This window comes from Acomys russatus, chromosome 18 (genome assembly GCF_903995435.1).
Source record: "Acomys russatus chromosome 18, mAcoRus1.1, whole genome shotgun sequence".
NCBI lineage: Eukaryota > Metazoa > Chordata > Mammalia > Rodentia > Muridae > Acomys > Acomys russatus.
Genome location: NC_067154.1, coordinates 8696142 through 8719536, shown reverse-complemented (window position 1 = coordinate 8719536; position 23395 = coordinate 8696142). Strand labels below are relative to the sequence as shown.

The 23395-nt window shown below is 41.6% G+C and overlaps 2 protein-coding genes across 2 annotated transcripts in view; one reads left to right on the top strand and one right to left on the bottom strand.

Moving 5' to 3' along the window:
* Ccdc25 (coiled-coil domain containing 25) overlaps positions 1-4182 on the bottom strand; it is a 29503-nt gene extending 25321 nt beyond the window's left edge. The window contains exons 1-2 of the mRNA XM_051160729.1: positions 4020-4182; positions 986-1033 (exon numbers count right to left, since the gene is read on the bottom strand). Of these exons, the coding sequence (XP_051016686.1) occupies positions 986-1033; positions 4020-4047 (76 nt within the window). The 5' untranslated portion in view covers positions 4048-4182. The remainder of the gene's footprint in view (positions 1-985; positions 1034-4019) is intronic.
* Positions 4183-7082: 2900 nt separating this feature from the next.
* Positions 7083-22815, top strand: Esco2 (establishment of sister chromatid cohesion N-acetyltransferase 2). Its single transcript, XM_051160728.1, has 11 exons — positions 7083-7159; positions 8353-8430; positions 9913-10714; positions 12064-12148; positions 13880-13934; positions 15113-15230; positions 15812-15943; positions 18517-18606; positions 19081-19221; positions 21490-21650; positions 22438-22815. The coding sequence occupies exons 2-11, from the start codon at positions 8366-8368 to the stop codon at positions 22568-22570; spliced, it is 1782 nt and encodes a 593-aa protein (XP_051016685.1). The 5' UTR covers positions 7083-7159; positions 8353-8365; the 3' UTR covers positions 22571-22815.
* Positions 22816-23395: the final 580 nt, after the last annotated feature.

Genomic DNA, 23395 nt, shown 5'->3' with positions numbered 1-23395 from the left:
CTTGACAACCCTGTGCAGTAGCTACAGCCCATGAGCCTCCTGTATCTAAGAAACTTGAGGTCTGAAGAGTTTGTGTAACTACAACTTGTTTGCTAAGGAACTGATTCTTGTATGAGCTCACAGCTGTCTTCCGCTAACCCTCACCCTGCCCCCAGGGGAAGGGCAGCTGTGTCTTCAGATCTTGAGAACTGATGTTCTTTCTCTTCAGTTCCTTCTGAAGTTCTGCCTCTCTCACCTTCTCACTGTGAGGATCAGTGCTGCAAACTCTGTGCTCCCCTGACCACCAAGAAGGCCACAGTGGTTCACATGTGTAAGTTTAGCACTCCAGAAGCCGAGGCAGAAGGACTGCTATGAGTTCTAAGCCAGCTGGAGTTATACAGTGCAACTGGGTCTCAAAGGGGGTTAAAGTGTCCAACTGGGTCAGGCATGTAGCTTAGCTGTAATTTTTGAGTTGAGCCTTCCTGAAGCCCTCAGCCCCGCCATCCCCTATAATGCTGGGATCATAGGCATACAAGGCACATTGACTACAACTAAGCTACATGGCAGACCCAGATGGAAGAAGACGGCAGAGGAGAAGCAGAAAGTCAAACCTCAAAGAAGCAGAGGCTTCCAGCAGCTGGGGCGCTAGTCAACAGATAAAACAACAATCAGATAGGAGCACTTCTGGAATATTCTGTCACAGAGTAAATACGGTTCCCACAGCCTATTGCCAAAACGGCCAGAAGACAGGTTTTTGAATACTCTAACAGCAAAGGAATGATAAATGCTTGAGGTAGCAGGTGAGCTATGGATTCCAATTTGATCACTGCACAATGCGTATGTGTCAAAACACTGTATTCAAAACGGTGGACAACTGTCGTGTCGAGTCTAATTTCCAAAAGGAATTAAAGAAATTAATGACAAAACCCATAAACCTAGCAAAGAGAGCACAGGAACAGCACTTACCTGCTTGAAATTTCAAAATCAAATGCTTTTGTAAACTTACTTTCATATTTATCCTTTCCCATGTAAATAGTGTAAGTTGATGAATTAGCTAAAATAAAACAAAAACAAAAAGACAATTAGTGAGGATGCAAACCATGGCCATAGACCACACCTGGCTTACATATCCTTATCACACCTGCTTTCCACACACTGCCTTACCACACCTGCTCCTGCATATCCCTGGAGTTAATAGCCAGGAATGGTGGCTCATGCCTTTAATCCCACCACTCGGGAGGCAAAGACAGGTGGATCTCTGTGAATCTGAGGCCAGCCTGATCTAAAGTGAGTCCAGGATAGCCAAGAATACACAGAGAAATCCTGTCTAAAAAAAAACATAAAACCAAACCAAACAAACAAACAAACAAAAAATCAAAACCAAAAAAACCCACAAAAACCTTGTCTTAGCTAGGCATAGTGGGGTATGCCTTTAATCCCAGCACAGAGGCAGGAGCATTTCTGTGAGTTCAAAGCCAGGCTGGTCTACAGAGCAAGTTCCAGGACAGCCAGAGCTACACAGAGAAACTTGTCTTGAAAAACAAAAAAACAAGTATGTTTTATACTTTTCAGTGACTGATAACAGCAGGACAAGGTTAAACAACAAAGACTGCATAAGTCTTAACTGAGCTTAAAGTATCTTATCCCCAGAGAAGATGTTTACCAGTTCTTCCTGCTGATTGGCTGCTCTCCTCCTTTTCAGGGAAATAGCTCTTTTTATTTTTTATTTCCCTTTGGGGAGAAAGTGCAATGGCAACTTCCAGCTCAGTCCTACACCTTTGCCTTCATCAATGAGAATGTTACTAGCAGCAGCCGCTCCCCCTCCCAAGTAAAAATCCCTACTGCAAGCATTTAAAAACAGATTCCTGCACTCAGGAGGCAGAGGCAGGTGGATCCCTGAGTCCTAGGCCTGGTCTACAGAGAGGGTTCCAGGACAGCCAGAGCTATACAGAGACACCCTGTCTCTAAATAAATAAATAAATAAATAAATAAATAAATAAAAATAAAATTTACGTGTGTGCCTAGACTTAGCTTTTATTTTGTGTAGCCTCATCTAGCTGGCATTACTTATATTTCAGTGTGCTACAAGAGTGGACACGCTGTTCTATTCAGGGGAACCACAGCTTTCAAACCTCTTCAGACACTGGCTCTAACCATTCCTTCTATTGGCCTCCTCCAGCTAGCTCAGACAAACTAAATCCAAATCTTACGGTGAAATAATGGGCATTTTTGTTGTTTAGAAAGCTTTCCTTTGTCATGTCAAGATCAGGAGACTGAAGCAGGCCCTACCAAATCCTAAGTGAATCTAAATTTGTGACGTGGTCTTCAGTCTATAAATAAAGCACAAGGCCTGGTAGACAGAACAGGGTTGGCTGCCGAGGCTGCAGCACCGAGCAGAACACACTGTACAGAGCTGTGCTGCTCTTGCATGCCTATAACCCCAGCGTTTAAGAGAGAGAAGGGTCGGGAGTTCTCGACTCGCTCGGCTGCAGAGGCCGGTTCGAAACCAGCCCGGACTATCCAAGGCTCTGACTCAAAAAAACCCAAACCAGGCAAAAGAAAAGGTAAGAGGCCATAGATTTTAAATGGTCACAAAGGCCAGGGAGGTTCCGCCCCACCTCCTGAACACGGGATTCCAGGTGTGGACTGCACACTCAGTTTACATGGTACCAGAGTTCAAAGCCAGGATTTCAAGAGCACCAGACAAGCACTAACTCATACAACTGTTTGTCACTCCCTCACCCTCTTCTGGCCTCGACACGCACTAGGTACACAAGCAGTGTATCGTCAATGTGTATGTAGGCAAAACACCTACAGACATAAACGAATATTTAGAAATAGTATGACCGCAAACAAACAGACAAACACTCTCACACTGAAGGACGCTTTACAAAATCCTGCTTCCGTTAAAAGTGTCATGAAAGGTTATTAGGTAGTGAAGGCCTTGAACCCCAGCCCTGGGGAGGCAAAGCAGAGGGTGGCAGATCTCTGCGTTTTCAAAGGCAGCCTGAATCTACATAGTGAGTTCTAGGCCAGCCAAGGGCTGCGGAACGAGAACCTATTTCAAAAATAAATTAAAAAGCATTGTAAAAAAAAAAAAAAAAAACCGCAAACACTGAACAAGCACTCCAGGTTGGGGGACTAGAAAGTAACGGCAACATTAGGGAGAGTCCATGTTGGAAGCCAGCGTGAGCCACTCACTGTCTCACGAAGGGGAAATATAATTCAACACAGAGCAGCAAACTTTATGAGTAAGGCACTATGCTAATCAGATAAGACAGACCTCTCAAGAGACCTGCCCCGTGGCTCTAGCAGGCTGCTTTTAATGCTACAGAAGAGCAGTGCGCAAGAAAGCCTGGGGGTTAAAATGTAGAATCTTGACGTGGAAAGAAGGTGTTAAAATATGTCTTGGAAAAGTCAGAACCGTTTATCAGGGTGAGAGTTTAAAATTAGAGATTGATTCTGGACAAAAGAGGGCAAGATGGACTGAGAAACTAAATTGACACAGCATTTCCTGGAAACCAAAACATCACTTTCTGGCCTTCCAAAACCAACTCAGTAGCCATATGTTAACTGGAACATCAACTTGTACTGACTGACATTCTAGCTCTGCGTGGCATTCTAGACTCTTCCTAGAAGGGGCAAGGTACTTTTCCCGTAGGAGACATTTATTGGCACCTGTCTCATGGGTCAACGTTATCACTCCTGGCTGCTGCTACAGCGCTAGAGCAAAGGCTAGTGACGGGGACGGTATGCAGGGACCCACGCACTGCCCAAGTCCAGGAAGCGTTGGCGGGTCTGTCAGGTGGGGATGAGAATAATTACCCGACGTCAGGAAAGCGGGGGCGCCTCCCCATCGCTCCCACCAGGCCCTGGGGACGACCCGGCAGCCGAGAAGACAGCCGCGCAGGGACCTAGGAGGCGCCGGCTGGGAAAGGCGCCCGCGCTTCAGGACCAGGTCGGAGCCGAGCGGCGCCTGGGGAATCCCGGCTTTGGAGGCAGCTGCGGGCAGGGTCCCCAGAGAGCCCGACGTCACTCACCACTGCAGCTGGTGAAGTAGAACACCATGATCCTGGTAGGAAGAGTGGCGGCTCCTGCTCAAATCGCGAAGCTCAGGACACCACGGGCGCGAAGGTGAGCCGGCTTCCAGGCTCTCCTGCGGACACTTCCGGCGGACGTGAGGTCGTCACAACGCCGTCCTGTGGGCGCCATCTTTAGTCCTGGCGAAAGGAAGAGTGTTGGCGGGAAGCGGGTGTCCGGAGGATTTTTTTTTTTTTTAAAGATTTATTTATTATTTATACAGTATAAATGCATAACAGAAGATGGTTGTGAACTAACGTGGTGCTGGGATTTGAACTCAGAACCTTTGGAAGAACAGACAGTGCTCTTAAGCTCTGAGCCATCTCTCCAGCAGCCCCCGGAGGATATTTTGAGGATTCCACTCAAGCGACTGGTTGAAGGAAATTAGCGGGAAACTACATCTTGTTTGAAGCCATAAAGGAAGAATGCTATGGGCACACCTTATGTTTAGAGCCTATACCAAGTGGGCACGAGAGTTGTTCCTTTTTACGTCTTGCCCTTCAACCCAGTATGATCTCCTTGAAAACAGAAACTGCCTTTTTCATAGATAAAGGTCACTTAACCCATAACATCAGTGGGCACCCAGTAGGAACCATTGCATTGTTAAGTGATTCATTCTCCTATTACTTGACATAGGTGAGAGGTTTGTTATTTTTTGTTGTTGTTGTTGTTTTGTTCCTTTTTTGGCTTTACCAACCTAGTCAGAATAGAGCAAGTTATATTCAAACCTGAGATGGCCTCAGCAAGAATACAAGATGGCGGAACCTCTGCACTGTCTTGCCTTGTCACAATTAAGCTGGTGTACATAGAAGGTACCCAAATGAATTGTTACTGTTTTTCCGCAGAGGCAGTATGCCTATTGGAATTTAGGCTCAGACTATTGTTGTTGCTTTAAATTTAATGTCTGCTCTTTATTACCTACACGATTAGACAAATCTCAAAAATCTCAAACCTCTGAACTTCAGAACCTCTTGCTATAAATTTACAAGATGCTCCCACAGTACCTTTTAAAAAAAGATTTATTTATGATGTGTGTTGTGCACTGCCTTCATGTACCCCTGCGGGCCAGCAGATCACATTATAGATGGTTGTGAGCCACCATGTGCTTGCTGGGAATTGAACTCAGGACCTCTGGAAGAGCAGACAGTGCTCTTAACCTCTGTGCCATCTCTCCAGCCCAAACTTAGTAATTTTTCTTATTGCTGACAAACATTCCATTTCTGACTGAATCCCTCCAATGAGCCCAAGCAAGTCAGAAGACACAAAATGCTACAAAAACTGAAGCTTTAAGATCCTTAGAGAGCCTTGTTTTTTCCTAAAAACAGGAAATTCCAGGAGAGTAGAACCTGCATGATAAAGAAGTCTCCTGGCCTTAACTCAGAATTTCTAAGTAGAAACTAGCTGTAGTCACTTATTACCCAGGTTCCCTACTGCTCTGGCTCTTTTACTTTACAAAACCCACTATTCTTCTGGGTCTCACAGAGCTAGTCAGTGTTGTGGAGTGTCCACCAGAGAAGACAGCTCAGACACAGGCTTAAACCAATAGAAGGGCTCTATGTGCTGGCAAGCTACTGCACTGGGTGTTTGGGATCCCAGTGTAGCCCTAGTCTTTCTCTGTGTGAGCTTTTAAGCACAGTAACCATGTTCTGGGTTGACATAATTCAGTTAATAAGAACAGTTAGCCAGAAGCGGAACTACAGAAGCCAAAATGCAAGGTTAGTGCATTTAGAGATGTTCCCAGAGCTATGGACTTTGATGGACTAGGTCTTTGCTTTCCTTTTGGCTGGCGGTGCTGAGTTCTACAGCCTGAATGGTGCTTCTCTCGCGGAGTCAGTTGTGCTAAGGTCTGGACCCTATTATAGTCAGTATTCTAGAACTCAGGAGACAGAGGTTGATTTTAAGTTGTAGCCGAGTTTGGGGCATTGAGGCCTCAGTTTTAAAGACATCTCCCCAAACAAAACTTACCATTGCCCAATGGAAACTTTCATTCTATCTTCTAACACAGAAGCTGACCCATTAATGAATCATGAAAATAGCCAATAATATTAATAACTAAATTGTTAGTCATTTGCTCTTTCATTCCAGACAACTTTGAAGGGCATCACCCCGGCTACACAAACACTCCTGCAGAAGACCTGTGTTCAGTCCCCAGCACCCATGTTCGGTGGCCTACAACTGTCTAAAACTTGATCCAGGAAACCCAACTATTCTTGCCTCTGCTAGTACGTGCATGTGACTTGTAGACATGCACATAAGCAAAAAAAATAAAATAAAATATTTTAAAATTATGTAAGGTATCTAACACTTAGAATTTGGTAAATATTCATGGCATAATTTGAAGAATAAAAGAGTGAAATGGAAGCCTAAATATCATTCAGTTTTTTGTTTTTGTTTTCTAATTTTATTTTATTTTTAAAGATTTATTTACAGTGCTCTACCTGCATGTACACCTGCAGGCAAAAAGAGGGCATCAGATCACATTATAGATGGTTGTGAGCCACCGTGTGGTTGCTAGGAATTGAACTCAGGACCTTTGGAAGAGCAGTCAGTGCTCTTAACCTCTGAGCCATCTCTCCAGCCCCAGTTTTTGGTTTTTGTTAAATCAGGCTTCCAATATGAAAAATAAGAGCCTCCAATACCTAAGAGATAATCACTTTATGGTAGCTGCCTACACCAAACTGCCTTAGAATTTGACTTCGGATTCATCGGATCCACAAACTACAATTCCCAGAATGCACTTTCACAGGCCGGCAGTCTGGAGCCCGAAGTTACTGCAGGATTTCAGGAGGCGTGGCTTCCTCGACTTGGGGAGCGCTTTGCCTCTCAAGGGCGGGAGAATCTTGGAGACCACTCCCCGAAGGCGAGGCCAGGGCTAGCGAGAAACCAATCACGGCGCAGGCTCTAGGAAGCGCTGAGCAGCGACGAATCAGAACGCTGCGGCGGCGGCCTCACATCGCGCGCGCGTGAATTTGAATGCTCTGGCCGTACGCCGGGCTCCTGTGAGGAGAGTTGTGGGAGGTGGTCCTGAGGTGCGGAGGACACTCTGCGTGGGTCCCCAGCCCGAGTGGACGCTGGTCCAGAGGGAGACTGAGGAACGAGGGTAACGTCACGGGGCAAGGGCCTGGGATGTGGGTGCACGCTGCCTGCTCCTCACGCGGGGCTCGGGCTCCGGGTTCCGGCTTATCTCTCACACAGCCCCGATAGGTCTTCCCTTATCCCCGCAGACTTGTCTGTTTAGCTTAGAGGTTGTGGAATTCTGTAGGACTGACATACCCGATTCTAAGGAAGTTCTGAGAAAGGGAGGAAAGAACATTCTAGAGATACCTCCCTCCGGAAGACGCTTGCCTGCGGTAGCTCCTTAGCAGCTGCTTGACGAGGTCCGAGTCGCTTATAAATAAGGGAGCGCCTGTGAGGGAGCCCAGCCGGGATCTGTGGAGAGGACCGTCCTCCCCATATTACTTTGCCCAGATTTCTGGGAAGGGTCCGCACAGCTTCTGCCTTCACTGAACGTTCAGGCTGTGGAGGTACCTAGCCAGAAAGTCGCCTACGTGTGTGGAGGAGGAATAAGGTGCCAGGGAAGCTGGGCATAAGAGCGCATCAGTGGGCAGGGGGGAAGGACGACAGTGCCAAGGAAGGCCTACAAAGAGTGCTAAAATTTGATGTGATTAGTTTAATTAAAAGGAAATGTACCCCTAATTAGGGACCAGCTGGCCTTGTTAGTAGTGATCACCTTTCAGCCTGAAATGCAGGTGATCCCTATGTTTTCCTGCTCTCATCCACTGTGGTGCAGTATTTCCCCAACCCACCCTCCTTCTCCTCCTCCCTCTGTCACTGTTTAAGTCTCTATTAAAATATTTTACTGTTTGTTTGTTTGTTTATTTATTTATTTTGAGACCCCTGTGTCCCAGGCTGGCCTCAAACTCGGGATCCCTTTGCCTGAGCCTCCCATTGGCACCCTCACACCTCTGTAGTTCAGTTTTGGTGTGAATTTTTGTTGTTTGTTTAAATCTGTTTCTTGGAGCCAGGCCTGGTGGGGGGGGGGGTGCTTAGCCTGTGATCCCAGCCTTGGAAAGCTCAAAGTTTCATGTTCCTCCTTGGCTACAGAGTGAGTGAGTTTGAATTTGAGACTAACCTTAGTTCTGTGAGGTCCTATATCAAAAATAATTTTTTGCACTTGGGAATTTCTTTGGTATCACTTATTTGGAATTCATAATTTAAAAATACCATTTTGACATAGCACATTTTCTATTTGATAACGTTGACCATTCTTACTGATCTATTTATTGCTTTTAGGAATTCAGTTAAGATGATGGCAGCTTTTACTCCAAGGAAGAGGAAACAACATGCTATGAATGCTGATAATGGTGATAGGTAGGTCTTAACCTACACATATGATTTCTTTAAGAAAATTAAATCCAGCCTGGTGTGGTGGCGCACACCTTTAATCCCAGCACTCGGGAGGCAGAGGTGTGCGGATCTTAATACATTCAAGGCCAGCCTGGTCTACAGAGTGAGTCCAGGACAGCCAGGGCTACACAGAGAAAACAACAAACAAAAAGCCCAAACAAACCAAACCAACTATGTGTGAGAGGACATGGGGAAAAGACTGAGCTCAGGAGAAGAATGCATGCCTTTGTTAGAGCAAAGGTGTGAGTTTGAGGCCAACCTGGTCTACAAAGCAGGTCTAGGACAGCCAAGACTACAAGAGAACCCCTGTCGGGGGGAGGAGGGGAGGGAGAAGAAAGAAAGAAAAAGAATCCAGTCTTGCCAAAGATACAAAAGGCCTCAAGAACACTGTTTATTACAGAAAATTTATCATAGTGTATTTTAATGGCTAATTGGGGAAAATGCATGGAGAATAATTTGTATGGTTTCTTTTTTTTTGTAAAGTTATTTGATGCATGTGGGTGTTGTATTTGCATATATGTCTATGTACCACATGTGTACAGTGCCCATAGATGGACTGAAGCTATAAACCATTTGTGAGCTACCATGTGTAGGGAGTCAGACCTGGGTACTCTGGAAGAGCAGCCAGTGCGTTTAACAGCTGAGCCATACCTCCAAAAAGCCATCCCTTTAGCTTTTTGTTTTTGTTTGTTTGTTTTTATTGTTTGTTTGCTTGTTTGTTTGTTTTTGAAGACAGGGTTTCTCTATGTAGTCTTGCCTGCCCTGGACTTGCTTTATAGACCAGGCTGGCCTTAAATTCAAGAGATGCCTGCCTCTGCCTCCCTGAATACTGGGATTACAGGCATGTTCCACTACATCCACTATTTGAAACAGTTTTAACTATGAATGCTGGGTTGGCCTCAAACTAATTGAGATCTTCCTGCCTTTGCCTCCTGAACGTCAGGATTAAAGGTAGATACCACCATACCCAGACTCAATGGAGGACAATTTTTATATGGACTACACAAATAGATTTTGAAATATAGGTACATGCATATCAAATATTTTTGTAAACATGTTTGTTTTTATGAATGTTATCTTTTTGTTTATTTGTTTGGTTTTGAGACAAGGTCTCTTTGCGGTCCTGAAACTCCATATGTAGATCAGGCTGGCCTCCAACTCAGAGAGATCTGCCTGCCTCTGCCTCCTGAGTGCTGGGGTTAAAGATGTGTGCCACCATGCCCAGCTTATGAATGTTATCTTTAGAAATATCTTTAAATGCTTTATTTAATAAAGACAGAACTTGAGAATTCTGTTAAACTAATAGATAATATGAATATGTCAAACAATGGAGAGGAATGCATTATTTTTGTATGACTAGTAGAGAGAAGTTTATTAGTGGATCTAAATAAATCTTGAAGAAGGACACAAACTTACTGATGAACTTTGTTTCTTTCCTTTTTGTAGCCTATTAACAGATATTTCATCAAGCAAATTAAATTTAAGATTTACTGAAAATCTCTTTCCATCACCTAATGAAAAACATATGTGTCAAAGTACTACTCAAAAGGTAGAAAAGCCTTACTCCCAGCAATGCCATTTCACTTCAAGCCCACTCAAAACAACTGAAAATAGTAGGTTGCCATTTGCAAATCACAGCTCACTATTTAAATGCGTGTCTACTGTATCTTTCTACAATAAAGATAAGTACTACCTCAATCCATTTGAGAGGAAGTTGGTAAGAGAGTGTAGATCCATTCATCTAGTAACTAAAGATGGAGATAAACCTTTTCCCAGTGTGACAGAAAAAGTTCAGAAAAAACCAGTCTGTATCAAGAGGAACAGAAGACCACAGAAGAGTTTAACTGCTAAATATCAACCAAACTCTAAGCACATCAAGTCTATATCAAGAAACCCCAAAAATGCCAAGCCAAATCAAGTGAGCTATAAGCCAGTCGTGGATAAAGAGAACAGTTGTTTTCCAGCAGAAAATCATCCAAACACTCCTCGAGTTCTAAGCCAGAAAATAAAGCCACAAGTTACACTCCAGGGTGGAGCAGCATTTTTTGTTAAGAAAAGAAACTCTCTTAAAAAATCATCTCCGAAGGATAAGGCGTTGTTACCAATGCTCTTGCAGAAAAATGAAGCAGAGGTGACTGAAGATTCTGCTCCAGAGGCAAAGCAAGTACCAAAGTCCTTGTTAGTGGAAGAGAAATCAGATGTTGAACTACTGGATGCAAGAAGTAAAAGTGAAGAGAAACTAAGAAAGGTAAAAAAAAAAAAAATGTATCATTTAAAACAGTTGGCAGTTTAATAAAACTTAGGTATAAATTATGTGTATAAGATTATGTAGATCACATAAATGGAATTTTATTTTCTTTACGGTTTGGAGGGTCACCTTTATAAAATCAGGAAACAAAGTTAAAGACAGGTAGGAAAAAAATGAGACTTCTTATGGCTTTCAGCAGTATTTTCTGGAATGTTAGGAATTTTCCTACTTTGTAGTTCTCTGCTACTGTTAAAAAGCAGGAACTGAGGAGTCGTGGCAGGCGTACTCCTTTAATCCCAGCACTTGGGAGGCAGAGGCAGGTGGATCTCTGAGTTCAAGGCCAGCCTGGTCTACAAAGCGAGTCCAGAACAGCCAGGGCTCTTACACAGAGAAACCCTGTCTCGAAAAACAAACAAACAAAAAGCAGGCACTGTTATGAGATGAGGTCTCTTCATTGGCCCAGAATCTAACTATGCTGCCTGTCTGTGCTTCCCTACCCCAGGGACTCTAAGCCCCGCCAGATGCTCAGGTCCTCATACCTCACAGCCAGAACTTTACCACTTACCTCTCTCCCAAGCCCTGGGTATTATTTTTTTTAAGTCCATTATGAGAATTCTCCCTTTTTAGTTTAAGAGAAAGTTTGTTATCTTTTTCTATTTTCACTAACTTTAAAAAGCTTCATGAGCTGGAGAGATGGCTCAGTGGTTATGGAGTTCAATTCCCAGCAACCACATGGTGGCTCCCAACCACCTATGAGATCTGGTGCCCTCTTCTGGCATTCAGGCAGAACACTATGCAAAATAAATAAATAAATGATTTAAAAAAAATTTACTAAGGCAAGTCTGAATTTTTTTTAAAAAGTTAATTTCATTATTATGAAAAGAATGGTCTACAGTTTTCATTGTGCCATCTTCATCTGGAAGTATACTTAAAAGATCTATTATTATTTTAAGGTATGTGAGAGTTTAACCTGTGGCTAGTCATGTACATGTGAGTGTAGTGGGGGAACTGTGTTCCCTAGAACTGGAGCTACAGGGAGTTGAGCCACTATGTGGTTGTTGAGAACCAAATCTGGCTGGAAGGGCAGCCAGAACTCTTAGCCACTATGCCGCCTCTCCAACCCTTGAAGCATGCATTTTTACAGTCTTACAGTCTCTATGTCTGTATCTGACGTTTAAAAGATATCCATATTCAATGAACGAAGAAGAAATTTAAAAACAAGTTGAAAATAGATGAATCATGCTATAAAGCATTACATGTGATAAACTGGTTGAGATCACTCACCCAAGGGAAAACGACTAAGAATTGGGGGTTTTCTTTCATTCTTTAAAACTGTTCATTATTTTCAGAATTCCTCAGGAGCCGTAGTTTCTTCAAAGGAACGTAAACTTGATAATTTTCCTTCAGAGAATTCATTTGGTGAGAACAAAACAAGTAAGTAAGAAAATTTGCATTACTTAGCCTAGCAACTTGTAACAATGCTTCATTGTACACACCAACATGAAATTTTACATATATTAATATTTTCTGGGCCTTTTAAAAAATTGCTGTGCTTACCATTAATATCTGTTATCTCTAGGGAACTTGTCTATGATAAAGCAATGCCATGTTTTGAAGAGCATGAAAGCTTTCAGATTAAAACATCAGACAACAACAACAAAAAACAAATTTATCCTTAGGAAATCTCTGGTTATTTCTGAATTTCCTTAGCTCTTCATTTATTATTCTGCGTGGGAGTGTAGGTGTACTTTTGGCATGAGGAAGTCAGAGGACAACTTTCTGGAGTGCCTTCTGTTTCCACCTTGTTTAATCAGGGTCTCTTGTCTCTGTTTTCTATATTCCCACTAACTAACCTGTGGGCTTCCTTGGTGATTCTACTCTAACTCCATCTTGCCATAGGAGTACTAAGATTATAGGCACCAAACTCTGCATCTGGATTATCATTATCATTATTATTGTCATTATCATCGTCGTCGTTGTTGATGCTGCATGGCTTGAACTTGGGATCAGGCCTAGATAATTTATCTACTGAGCTGTGCTACCAGTCCTACCTACCCTCTAGGGAGTTAGAAGTTATCAAATTTATCTCTTATTTATTCCTTCCTGTAAATAAACAAATGAGCTCATGGATATGTGTCGTTATGGATAAGTGAATGTTTATTTTACATTTTGTGTTTAAGTCCAATATATTTTTTAAAGATTTATTTTTTATTATTATGTACACAGTGCTCTACATGTACACCTGCAGGCCAGAAGAGGGCATCAGATCACATTATAGATAGTTGTGAGCCACCATGTGGTTGCTGGGAATTGAACTCAGGACCTCAGGAAGAGCAGTCAGTGCTCCTAACCGCTGAGCCATCTCTCCAGCCCCAACTCCAATATATTTTTATTGCTCAGCTTGTTCTGTTTGACCATGAAGGTTGTTTCTTTCAGGTTAGTTCTCTTTGGCATATCTCGTTTTCTTTTCTGAGCACTGTCTTAGTTCCTGGTATTATGGGCTCATTCTGTATCTCCCTTGCTCCAGCCCTAGAGTCAGCGATTTTGCCACAGACCCTTGATTCTGTCATTGGAGAATGGTATTTAGAAATCAAGATCTGGGCGCTGAGTATAATTCTTATGAGAGTGCTGTTGCTCCCGGGCCCTCTCTCCAGGCAAGGCTGGAGAGCACAGTTGCTTCCGTGTGTCGTCTTCCTCATGTTTTAGCATGAGTTCATATTGACGTCTCTAACCCAGCGTTGTGAGATTTATTCTATACCTTTTTTCTCTTTTGAGATAGAGTTTCTTGTGTAGACCAGGCTGGCCTTGAACTAAAAAGATCCACCTGCCTCTGCCTCCCTAGTACTGGAATTGAAGGCATGCACCACCACTGCATAATTTACATTTTGATTGATGATCCATTTTGAACGGGTACTCTAGCACCACCATTTGTCAAAGACTATCTTTGACTCTGCCAGAATCGTTGCTTTATTTTTGTGTGGGCCAATTTCTGACCTTTTGGATGATTGACCTATTCGTCTCTTGACAATTTATACTATCTTAATTATGGTTGATGCTTGAAGTAAAGTAATGTAAATGTTTTGTTCTTATTAACCTTGAGAGTCTGATAGGTCAGAGCTTAGATTTTATTTGGTAATGCAACCTATTGCTGCTTTCCCCTAACAGTTTCTTCCGAGTCTGTCTATCCCATCTTCAGTGCTTCTTCAGCGAATACAAAACGGTAGGAGAATTACTTTTGCCTTAATGTTTTAATTTTAGTAATTATATAGGTTTAATTTTCTTTTATAAGGCTACTTTATTATTTTTTTCTTTACCACTAAGGGGCAATAAGAATAATATTGAGAATAGGAGATAATATTAGTTTGTTGTTGTTTTTTTTTTTTCCGTAGAGATGGAATAGCTCTTCATGAACTTGAGTAATAATTGTTAAGTTACTATATAGTACCTGGCCTGTAGCACTTAGTTTATTACTTCACATAACAATCCTTAGGACAATCTAGCAGGTAAATACTATTAGTATTGCCATAATTGTAATCATCTCAGCTAAGGAAACAATAATTTAGCCACCATTGCACAGCTAGTAGGTGCTCAGTGCTAGGGCAAGGAATATGCCTTCCCTGGATGACCATATTAACAATAAATAAATAATAATGAGCATTTATATTCTATTAGGTACTAGTAGTTTCCATTTTAGAGATGGGGAAAATTATGATCGGAGAAGTTAATAATTAATAGTAGTTTAATGCTGTTATAAGTCATGGCTGAAGCTAACTAATGTGATAGGGGAGGTGGTGTGGGTAGGTAGAGAACAAGACAAGTAGAAGGTGTAAGTTTTCTATTGTCTGAACATCTTTCTGAAAAACACTGATTTGTTTTGTTTTGTTAGAGAGTTTTGGTCTTCTCTCTCTCTCTCTCTCTCTGCATTTGTTTACATGTACACATTGATGTGGGCACTTGTGCACATGTATACACATCCCGTGGAAGATAGAGGTCAACCTTGGGTGATAATTAAGGAGCTGCTCACCTTATTTTGAGACTGGGCTTCTCACTGGCACTCATGTGCCCAAGTAAAAAGTTGCTGGATCCTAATATGCTGGTGACTGATGGCCTTGAGTCTGTGAGGTCAACATTAGTGTCTGCCTAGGAATTTTTGTAAATATTCAAATGGGTAAATATTGATCTGACAGAGCAAAGTCCTCTTATAGAATAAAGTTAGCTTACAAAGTGGTTCTCTGTGTGTGTCTAATTCTCCAGAGGAAAGTTCTTTGCATGTAAGTCATATTTGGATTTGAGTCTTAACACTGAACGCACTTATTATGTTCCTTTGCGTTAAATGATTATTTCTGGATGAGCCTCGGGTTTCTCACTGTTCCATATTCACCAACTTTCTCTTCCAAGGTCACTGCCTGAAGAACAGTCTTCTGTGGGATCCACTGCATTCTTGAAACAGACAAATGTACAGAAAAATATTAATTCCAGAGATACAAGTAAAGGAGGAAAAGACCAGCTCATCATTGTGAGTAAATTTAAAACAAAGGTCTTTCCACGCATAGAATACACCGGCAACCTTTCAGCGTGGTTATCTTGGGTTGTAGATTTCCAAGTTTGTACTTGCCAGTTTTGTTGTGGTAGCATTCAAATCTAGTCAGTGCTTTGGGGCTCATAGTTTTAGGCAGTGCTAGTATTTGAGTAGGATACTATGGTGAATGGTTTGTTCCTGCCTAAGAAAATTACTGATCAAGCCGGGTGCAGTGGCGCATGCCTTTAATCCCAGCACTCGGGAGGCAGAGGCAGGCGGATCGCTGTGAGTTCGAGGCCAGCCTGGTCTACAAAGTGAGTCCAGGACAGCCAAGGCTACACAGAGAAACCCTGTCTCGAAGAACAAAAAATAATGCTTTATGAGAATGGAATTTGTAGGTCTTTATCAGCTCTTGAAGCAAGGAATTTTAATATGTAAGGAGATAAAGAATTTAGCACACCAAATGACTTAAGACAAAAAACACTAATTGATACAGAAGTCTCAGAATGTTGTCCCTTCTCTTTTAAATGAGGCAGTTTATGATTTTGTTTGGCTGCGTGTTTGTTCTTCAATTGTAGGATGCAGGTCAGAAGCGTTTTGGGGCGACCATATGTAAGTCCTGTGGCATGATCTACACTGCTTCCAACCCTGAAGATGAGATTCATCATCTCCAGCATCACCACAGATTTCTGGAGGGAATTAAATATGTGGTGAGTCGAGAAAGCTCAGTGAAACTGTATGAAAGGACACATTTGGTGCCATAAATTGTTAAAAGATCTATATATCCATAAATATGTCATCGCGTTTAGTAGAAGCTAGCTGGGCATGTCAGCTCCCACCTGTGGTCCTGCATTTGGGAACAGGTTGAGGCATGAGGATCATTGTGAGTTCATATTTGGTCTTGGGTACATAGTTTCAGGCCAGTCTATCAGTTTGGCCTACAAGAGTGAATCGTGTCTTAAGAATGCCAACGTGGGCTGGAGAGATGGCTCAGAGGTTAAGAACACTGACTGCTCTTCCAAAGGTCCTGAGTTCAATTCCCAGCAACCACATGGTGGCTCACAACCATCTATAATGAGATCTTGTACCTTCTTCGGGTATGCCTGGTACATGCAGGCAAAACACTGTGTTCACAATAAAAAAAAAAATCTTAAAAAAAAAATGCAAACATATCAGGTTACAGAAATAGCTTAGAGAGTAGGAATGCTCGCAGCACCAGATGTGGCTGCATAGAAGCCTGAACTCCAGGCCTGTGAAAGGCAGTGTGCAGAGGGATTTTTGGGCTCTGCTACATGCCAGCATAGTTAAAGAGTCTGTGAGAACCATGTTTTATGAATAAGGCAGAGAATGACAGAGGAGGACACACAATGTCCTCTTCTGGCTGTCACATACACACAGATATGTATACAACACACACAAACCCTGGGAAGGGGGGAATACTTGAGGTTGATGCTATTAAAAAGTTAGCTTTTTAGCTGGGCCTTAAATCCCAGCACTTGGGAGGAAGAAACAGGTGGATCTCTGTGATTTTGAGGCCAGCCTGGTCTACAAAGGGAGTTCAGGACAGCCAGGGCTATTAAACAGAGAAACCCTGTCTCGAAAAACCAAAAAAAAAGGTTAGCTTTTCTGTTATCCTTCAGTACTGGACATCAAACCCAGGTCTTTGCATATACTAGGCAAACGTAACTGTGGAGCAATCCCTAAACATAAAGGTTAGGTTGTTAGATAATGCTGTTTAAGATTTAACAATCCAGTGTACATTATTAATTAAACCCTTGCACAATGAACGTGTACTCTTTTGAAATATAGGAGTAAAAATATAAGGACATTGCCAGTGCATACATGGCTCTTATATATGCACATGCATAGAGAAGATTCACTGAAGCCAGGCATGGTGGCACAGACCTTTAGTCCCAGTACTCAGGGAGGCAGAGGCAGGAGGATCCTGTGAGTTCGATGCCAGCTTGGTCTACAAAGTAAGTCTAGGACAGTCAAGGCTACACAGAGAAACCCTGTCTTGAAAAACTGAAAAAAGAACGAAGAAGAAAAGAGAAGATTCGTTGACAGAAACCGTGGAAATAGAGAACCTAGCACAATTAGTAGACTTTCCAGGACTGCATCCTGTAAGGTTCTGGATCTTTAGAGGGGTGTGGGCAGAAACACTAAAGGGGTATGGATGAGAGTTTCTGCATTCCTTTGTGTAGAGAATTAATGCTTTTGTCCCTACTGTGACAAAGCTCTGGGCAGGGACTCACTTACAGAGGGAAGGGTTTATTCTGGATTATAGTCAGAGGGAATCATCCCACTATGGGGAAGACAGCTTTACGCATGGTGGCTGGAGTAGGAGGCCAGCTGGTCACACTGTAGTCAAGAAGCAGAGTGGACAGAAATTGAACCCAGTCATAAAACTTCCATGCCTACCCCCAGGAGCCCACTTCTTCCAGTAAAGTTCCATTTCCTGAAGATTCCACAGTCGTCTTCTCAAACAGCACTGTCAGCTAGAGAACAAGTATTCAAACACATTAACCTGTGGGAGACATTTCACACTCAAACGTGATATAGTGTAAGACCTATGCTGAGTTCTTGAAAGGAGAAAGCACTTGCACCTCAGGATTACCTGGGTCTCTATCTCTGTCTCTGTCTGTCTGTCTGTCTCTCTCTCTCATCCATTTTATGGTTGTCCACTTCTTGGGACTCAGCTGACTGCCCAGCTTCCTACCTCAGATTATCTAGCAGTTTTTATTCAGGTCCAGTGCTGGCTACAGCTGCTATGATGCGTTCAGAGCTATAGTTGCTGTGTCGTACTCAGAAGATGGCACTTTCTGGCTCTTTGCATTTTCTCTTTCTCAGTGTTCTCTGAGCCTTAGAGGGAATGGTATCAATGTCCTGTTGGGACTAAACACTCATCAGAACCGTGTTCTCAGCGCCTTTATTAAACAGCTTTGGGTATTCTGCACCATTCACTACAGAGAGAATAGTCACTGCAACTCTTTAATATAGTTCCTTATGTTGTGGTGACACCCCCAGCCATGAGATTATTTTGTTGCTACTTCATAACTAGTTTTACTACTGCTGTGAACTGGAATGTAAAATCTGATATTTCTGATGGTCTTAGGTGACCCCTGTGAAAAGGACCTTGACCTAAAAGGTTGAGAACTGATGCTCTACACCATGGGTGGTCAAGCCAGAACTGACATCTTGCCTTTCCTGTCACCTTCAAACCAAAGTATTTTATGTGTTTTGTTTATGAATTAATAATTTTCCCCTTTCCTGGCTTTGGCAGGGCTGGAAAAGAGAACGTGTAGTAGCAGAGTTTTGGGATGGGAAGATCGTGTTGGTTCTGCCACAGGATCCAAGTTATGCCATCAAAAAGGTATGGAAGTGCTTTTCTCTTCTCCTCACTTAAGAAAACCACAACAGTGAACTGCTTTCCTGGTATGCCAATAGCCTTCCTTGTTGCATAGGCTTACGCATTCATAGTGGCTTGTACAGAGTCCAGGTCAGGTGTGTTAGATCTCTGATGGTGTTGCCTCTGTTTCCTGAGTTGAATGTCGCTGACAGAAACAATAAATAAAGCTGAAGCGAATCTTCTTGATGCTCTGACTCTTCCTCTCAGCTAGGATTCTGAGTGTCTGTTAAAAGCGTTCTGTAAAGTAGGTTCTTAAGCCCTTTTCCCTAAGTACCAGGTGTGTGCATAAGCTCTGAAATAAGTTTGATGGTATGTACATTTAGGAAATAGAGATAAGAGAAGCTAAGTGATGGTGGTCATGTTTTGTGAGGATACACAAACTTAGTTTTTGTTGTGATTTTTAAAACAAATTTACTTTCTGGTTTTTAACACTGTTAGGTAGAAGATGTCCAAGAGCTTGTGGATCTGGAATTGGGCTTCCAGCAGGCTGTTCCCATGTGCCCAAACAAAACCAAAACTTTCCTCTTCATTGATGAAAAGAGAGTAGTTGGATGTTTAATTGCAGAACCCATCAAACAGGTATGCCATAGGTCTTTTACATTATTAAAATATCTTTGACTGTAATTAAGTTCACTCACCTATATTGTATTTGGTATTTTGTCTTTAATAAGCATAATAAATTTGTTTTCATGTAGCCACTTCCCTACCTGGGATTATAAAAATGTAGTCATTTTATGTAAGAATCTATAGACCTAAGTTATTACATAGTAGCTTAGTGAATGTATGTAACAAAATAGTCATTACTTACTCCTTACTTAGATTAGACTTTTGTTTTGTTTTGTTTTGTTTTGTTTTGTAAAGGCAGAGTCTAGCTCTGGCTGGTCTGGAACTCATAGAGATCCTCCTGCCTGTTTCCCAAGTCTGGGATTAAAGATACGTTACTACTATACCCACTTTAGACACTAATTAGCAGTGTTCTAGAAAACACTTTTCTTGTTATAAAAGTTAAAGAAAAGTAGCGTGTGTGTATTATCAGTTAAGAACAAATAATTCATTAATCTTTTGTCAGCTATACCTTAATAAAGTTGGTGGTGCTAGGTAGGAGAAAATGCCAAGAGACAAGTTTTACTTGACAACAAAAGTACCAAAGGAGCAGTAGAGCATTTAGGTAGCATGCATAGTGTTCTAGATTTGATCCAAGTTCCATGTGTGTGTATATGTGTACAAACTTGAAAATTGCTGAAATCTTCGTTTTCCTCATAGGAAAATAAGTATAGTGATAAAAATTGTTAACTGCCTTGATTTAGTCAGTTTATAATGTTGTCATGGATTAAAGCACGAGGTTGTACGTTTTGAGAGAAGCTCTCTGCAAGTTGATCAGATGGACCTTGAAGTTGTGATCTTCCCCTCAGTCCGCTGTGTTTCAAGCCTGTGCTACTGGGTCCGGCTTAACTATAGTTTAACTGTACTGGACATGCTCTATATTTCATGCATATCAACATTCAATCATAGAAACATATAGAGGTCTCCAGAACCTACTGTCTAAATGAAACACAGACACACTGCTACTACCTTCCCTCAAAGTCTGCCAACGGCCATTTTACTCTCTGCTTCTGTGGGTTCAACTTTTAGAATCTGTATTTGCTAGATTATGCAAGATCTGCCTTTTTGTGATAACTGATTGTGCTTGGCATGTCCTTCAGGTCTACCCGTTTACCCCAGATGACAAGATTTCATGTTATACTTGCGTAGAATTCCATAAGCTAAGTTTTAGTCTTCATTCATTGATGGACGCTTATGTTGATTCTGTGCCCTGGGTTTTGTGTGTAATGCTGGCATTGGACCACCCATTTTTTCTCATGGAGCCATATCCTGAAGTGGGAGCACTGAGTCATATGGATTTTGTTTTAATTTTGGTGTGTTTGGGTTGTTTTTTGGTGGGTTTTTTGTTTATTTGTTTGTTTGGGTTTTTTTGTTTTGTTTTGTTTTTTTGAGGCAGGCTTTTTCTATGTAGTCTTGGCTGTCCTGGATGCACCTTGTAGACCAGGCTGGCCTTGAAATCACAGCGATCCGCCTGCCTCTGCCTCCGGAGTGCTGGGATTAACCATGCCTGGTGATTTTAGTGGTATTGAGCATTTATTTCTTCAAATACCCATGGGCCATTTGTTGGTCTTTTTCAAAAGAGCTAGTCAGGCCCTTGTCCCACTTTTTAAATTTTACTTTATTGTTCTTATTGTGTACCTGATGTATGAGAATGTGGCACGTGTGGGGTTGGTTCTCTCCACTGAGTTCTTGGGAGTAAATTCAGGTTGTCAGGGGTTTTTTTAATTGGTGGTGGGGTTTGTTTGTTTGTTTTGGGGGGTTGTTTTTTGGTTTTATTTGTTGTTTGATTGTTTGTTTGATTTTTGATTTTTTAAGACAGTCTCGCTATGTTAGCCTTGACTATCCTGGACTCACTTTGTAGACCAAGCCTCGAACTCACAGTGATCCGCCTGCCTCTGCCTCCCGAGTGCTGGATTAAAGGCGTGCGCCACCACACCCAGCTGGTTGTCAGTTGTGTATAGCAAGTGCTTTTCCTATTGAACCACCTTGTTGGACCCTTGTTCCATTTTAAAATATGACTTACTTTCTTGCTATTGAATTGAGTTGCTTGTATATTTTGGACTTTAATTCCTTATGGTGTGTACAATTTGTAGATGTTTTAAATAAGGACCAACAGAATATCATTTTTTCAGAAATTAACTATAAACAGATTTTCTTTAAAGTTTGGGCTTTTGTTTGCTTTTAAAAAGAAAAGTCAACTTGTCTGTGTTTTTTAACTGTAGATACTACTGTGTGTCATTGCAGGCCTTTCGTGTCCTGTCAGAACCAAGTACCACTAAAGAATGTTCTAGAGCTTGGCAATGTTCAGATGTACCGGAACCTGCAGTCTGTGGAATAAGTAGAATCTGGGTCTTCAGACTGAAGAGAAGAAAGCGCATTGCAAGGCGACTGGTCGACACTGTCAGGTAAGGAGACAGACTAGCTCTGGACCTTGCACAATGATGTGTTAGCTTTTCCAGAACCTTCCTTGGCTCGTGAACCTGAGCCAAACAGAAACATTTTGCTAAAACATTTCTTTATAAACACTGTCAAAGTCAGACTAAGGCAAATGTTGACACTGGAAGGAAATGCCCAAAACACATTCAATGCCAAGCTGGGATTAAAAGGCGTGTACCACCATGCCTGGCTTGAGCCATCTCTTCAGTCTCCTATTTTTAGTTTTCTTAAGAACAAGAATGTTTATGTTCTTATATAACCACAGAATGGTCAAGTTCTAGAAACTTAATATCAACATCATCTTTATCTACTTGGTAGTCCAGGGTTTTTTCTTTCTTTTTAGACAGGGTTTCTCTGTGTAGCCTATCCTGGACTCGAACTCTCAGCCATGTGCCACCATGACCAACTTAGCTTGAGTTTTCTAGGGACCCTGTTTTAAAAGCAAAATAACAAAGCTATTGCCACTGAGATTTTGGATTGGCTTGGTTTGGTTGTGATGGTGGTGGTATCTTTTTGTGTGTGGTAAGCACATGCAATGGCATGCATGTGGAAGTCAGAAGACAACTTGAATGGTTTTTTTCCTCCCACTCTGTGGACCTTTCTGAGATGATGCCACAAGTCATCATTGCTAAATCCAAGGCATCATAGCACCAAAAATAATAGTAGTTTTAGTCAACTATCTATAGTGTTTAGTATGTTTAATTGAAATCCAAATTTTTAGTTGATAAACGGTCTTTCTATTTTTTTCTTTTGTAGGAATTGCTTCATGTTCGGCTGTTTTCTTAGCACTAATGAAATTGCATTTTCTGACCCAACACCAGATGGCAAATTATTTGCAACCAAGTACTGCAACACCCCTAATTTCCTTGTATATAATTTTCATAGTTAAAGCCAATTGCAACCATAAAACTCGTACTATGTGGAGAGGTTCAGCTAGATAGAAACTAGTATCAGAATGAAAATTATAAGACTTGTACACATGTACATACCAGTTGTTTCTAATATATTTGAGAGATACATTTTTGAGAACTATTTGGGATTCAAAGAAAAAAAGATCTTTGGATATACTCTGAATTCTTAATTCTGAAAAACTCTACACCAAGGTGGCTTCTGCAGAAACTGGGCCACTTTATAAGGAACACCTTTAGACCATGACTGTCTTATGCCCCATCAGTGAGGCAAATCTAATCGAGGGCAGTGAGCTAATTCCTGAATCCCTTCTCTAGCATTCTCGTGTTACAAGTATACTGTAGCAGCTCAGTTGAAAATACTTTGAAAGTGTTTTGAATTCCTGATTTGTAATAAGACAGCAGGAATCATTATCTCATAACCATTTATATAAAGTAATTCTAAAACTTTTTAAGCCCTTAGAAATTAGTCAAAAACAAATTTTATTGCATGAAAATGCTAGTAAACAATTGAAGTCATGAACCAAACTAGTGGGCCTAAGAACGTAATGGCCTTATGGAATACTCTGTACACCTAAGGGCACTCAGATCATCTGGGATAATTTGGGTATTCATTTGTAAAGCGAAAATTTATTCAGGTTGTTTTAATTCTTAAAGGTCATTTAACTGTTATCTAGCATGAGACATAAGGAAGAAGTTGTTTCTAGGTTGTATTATTGATTGTAAAATTGGTTCATCTTTAGTCTAATTTGCCTGTGGAAGTGTTAAACTTATCTGTAATTATGTAAGCATTTTAATGCTATTTT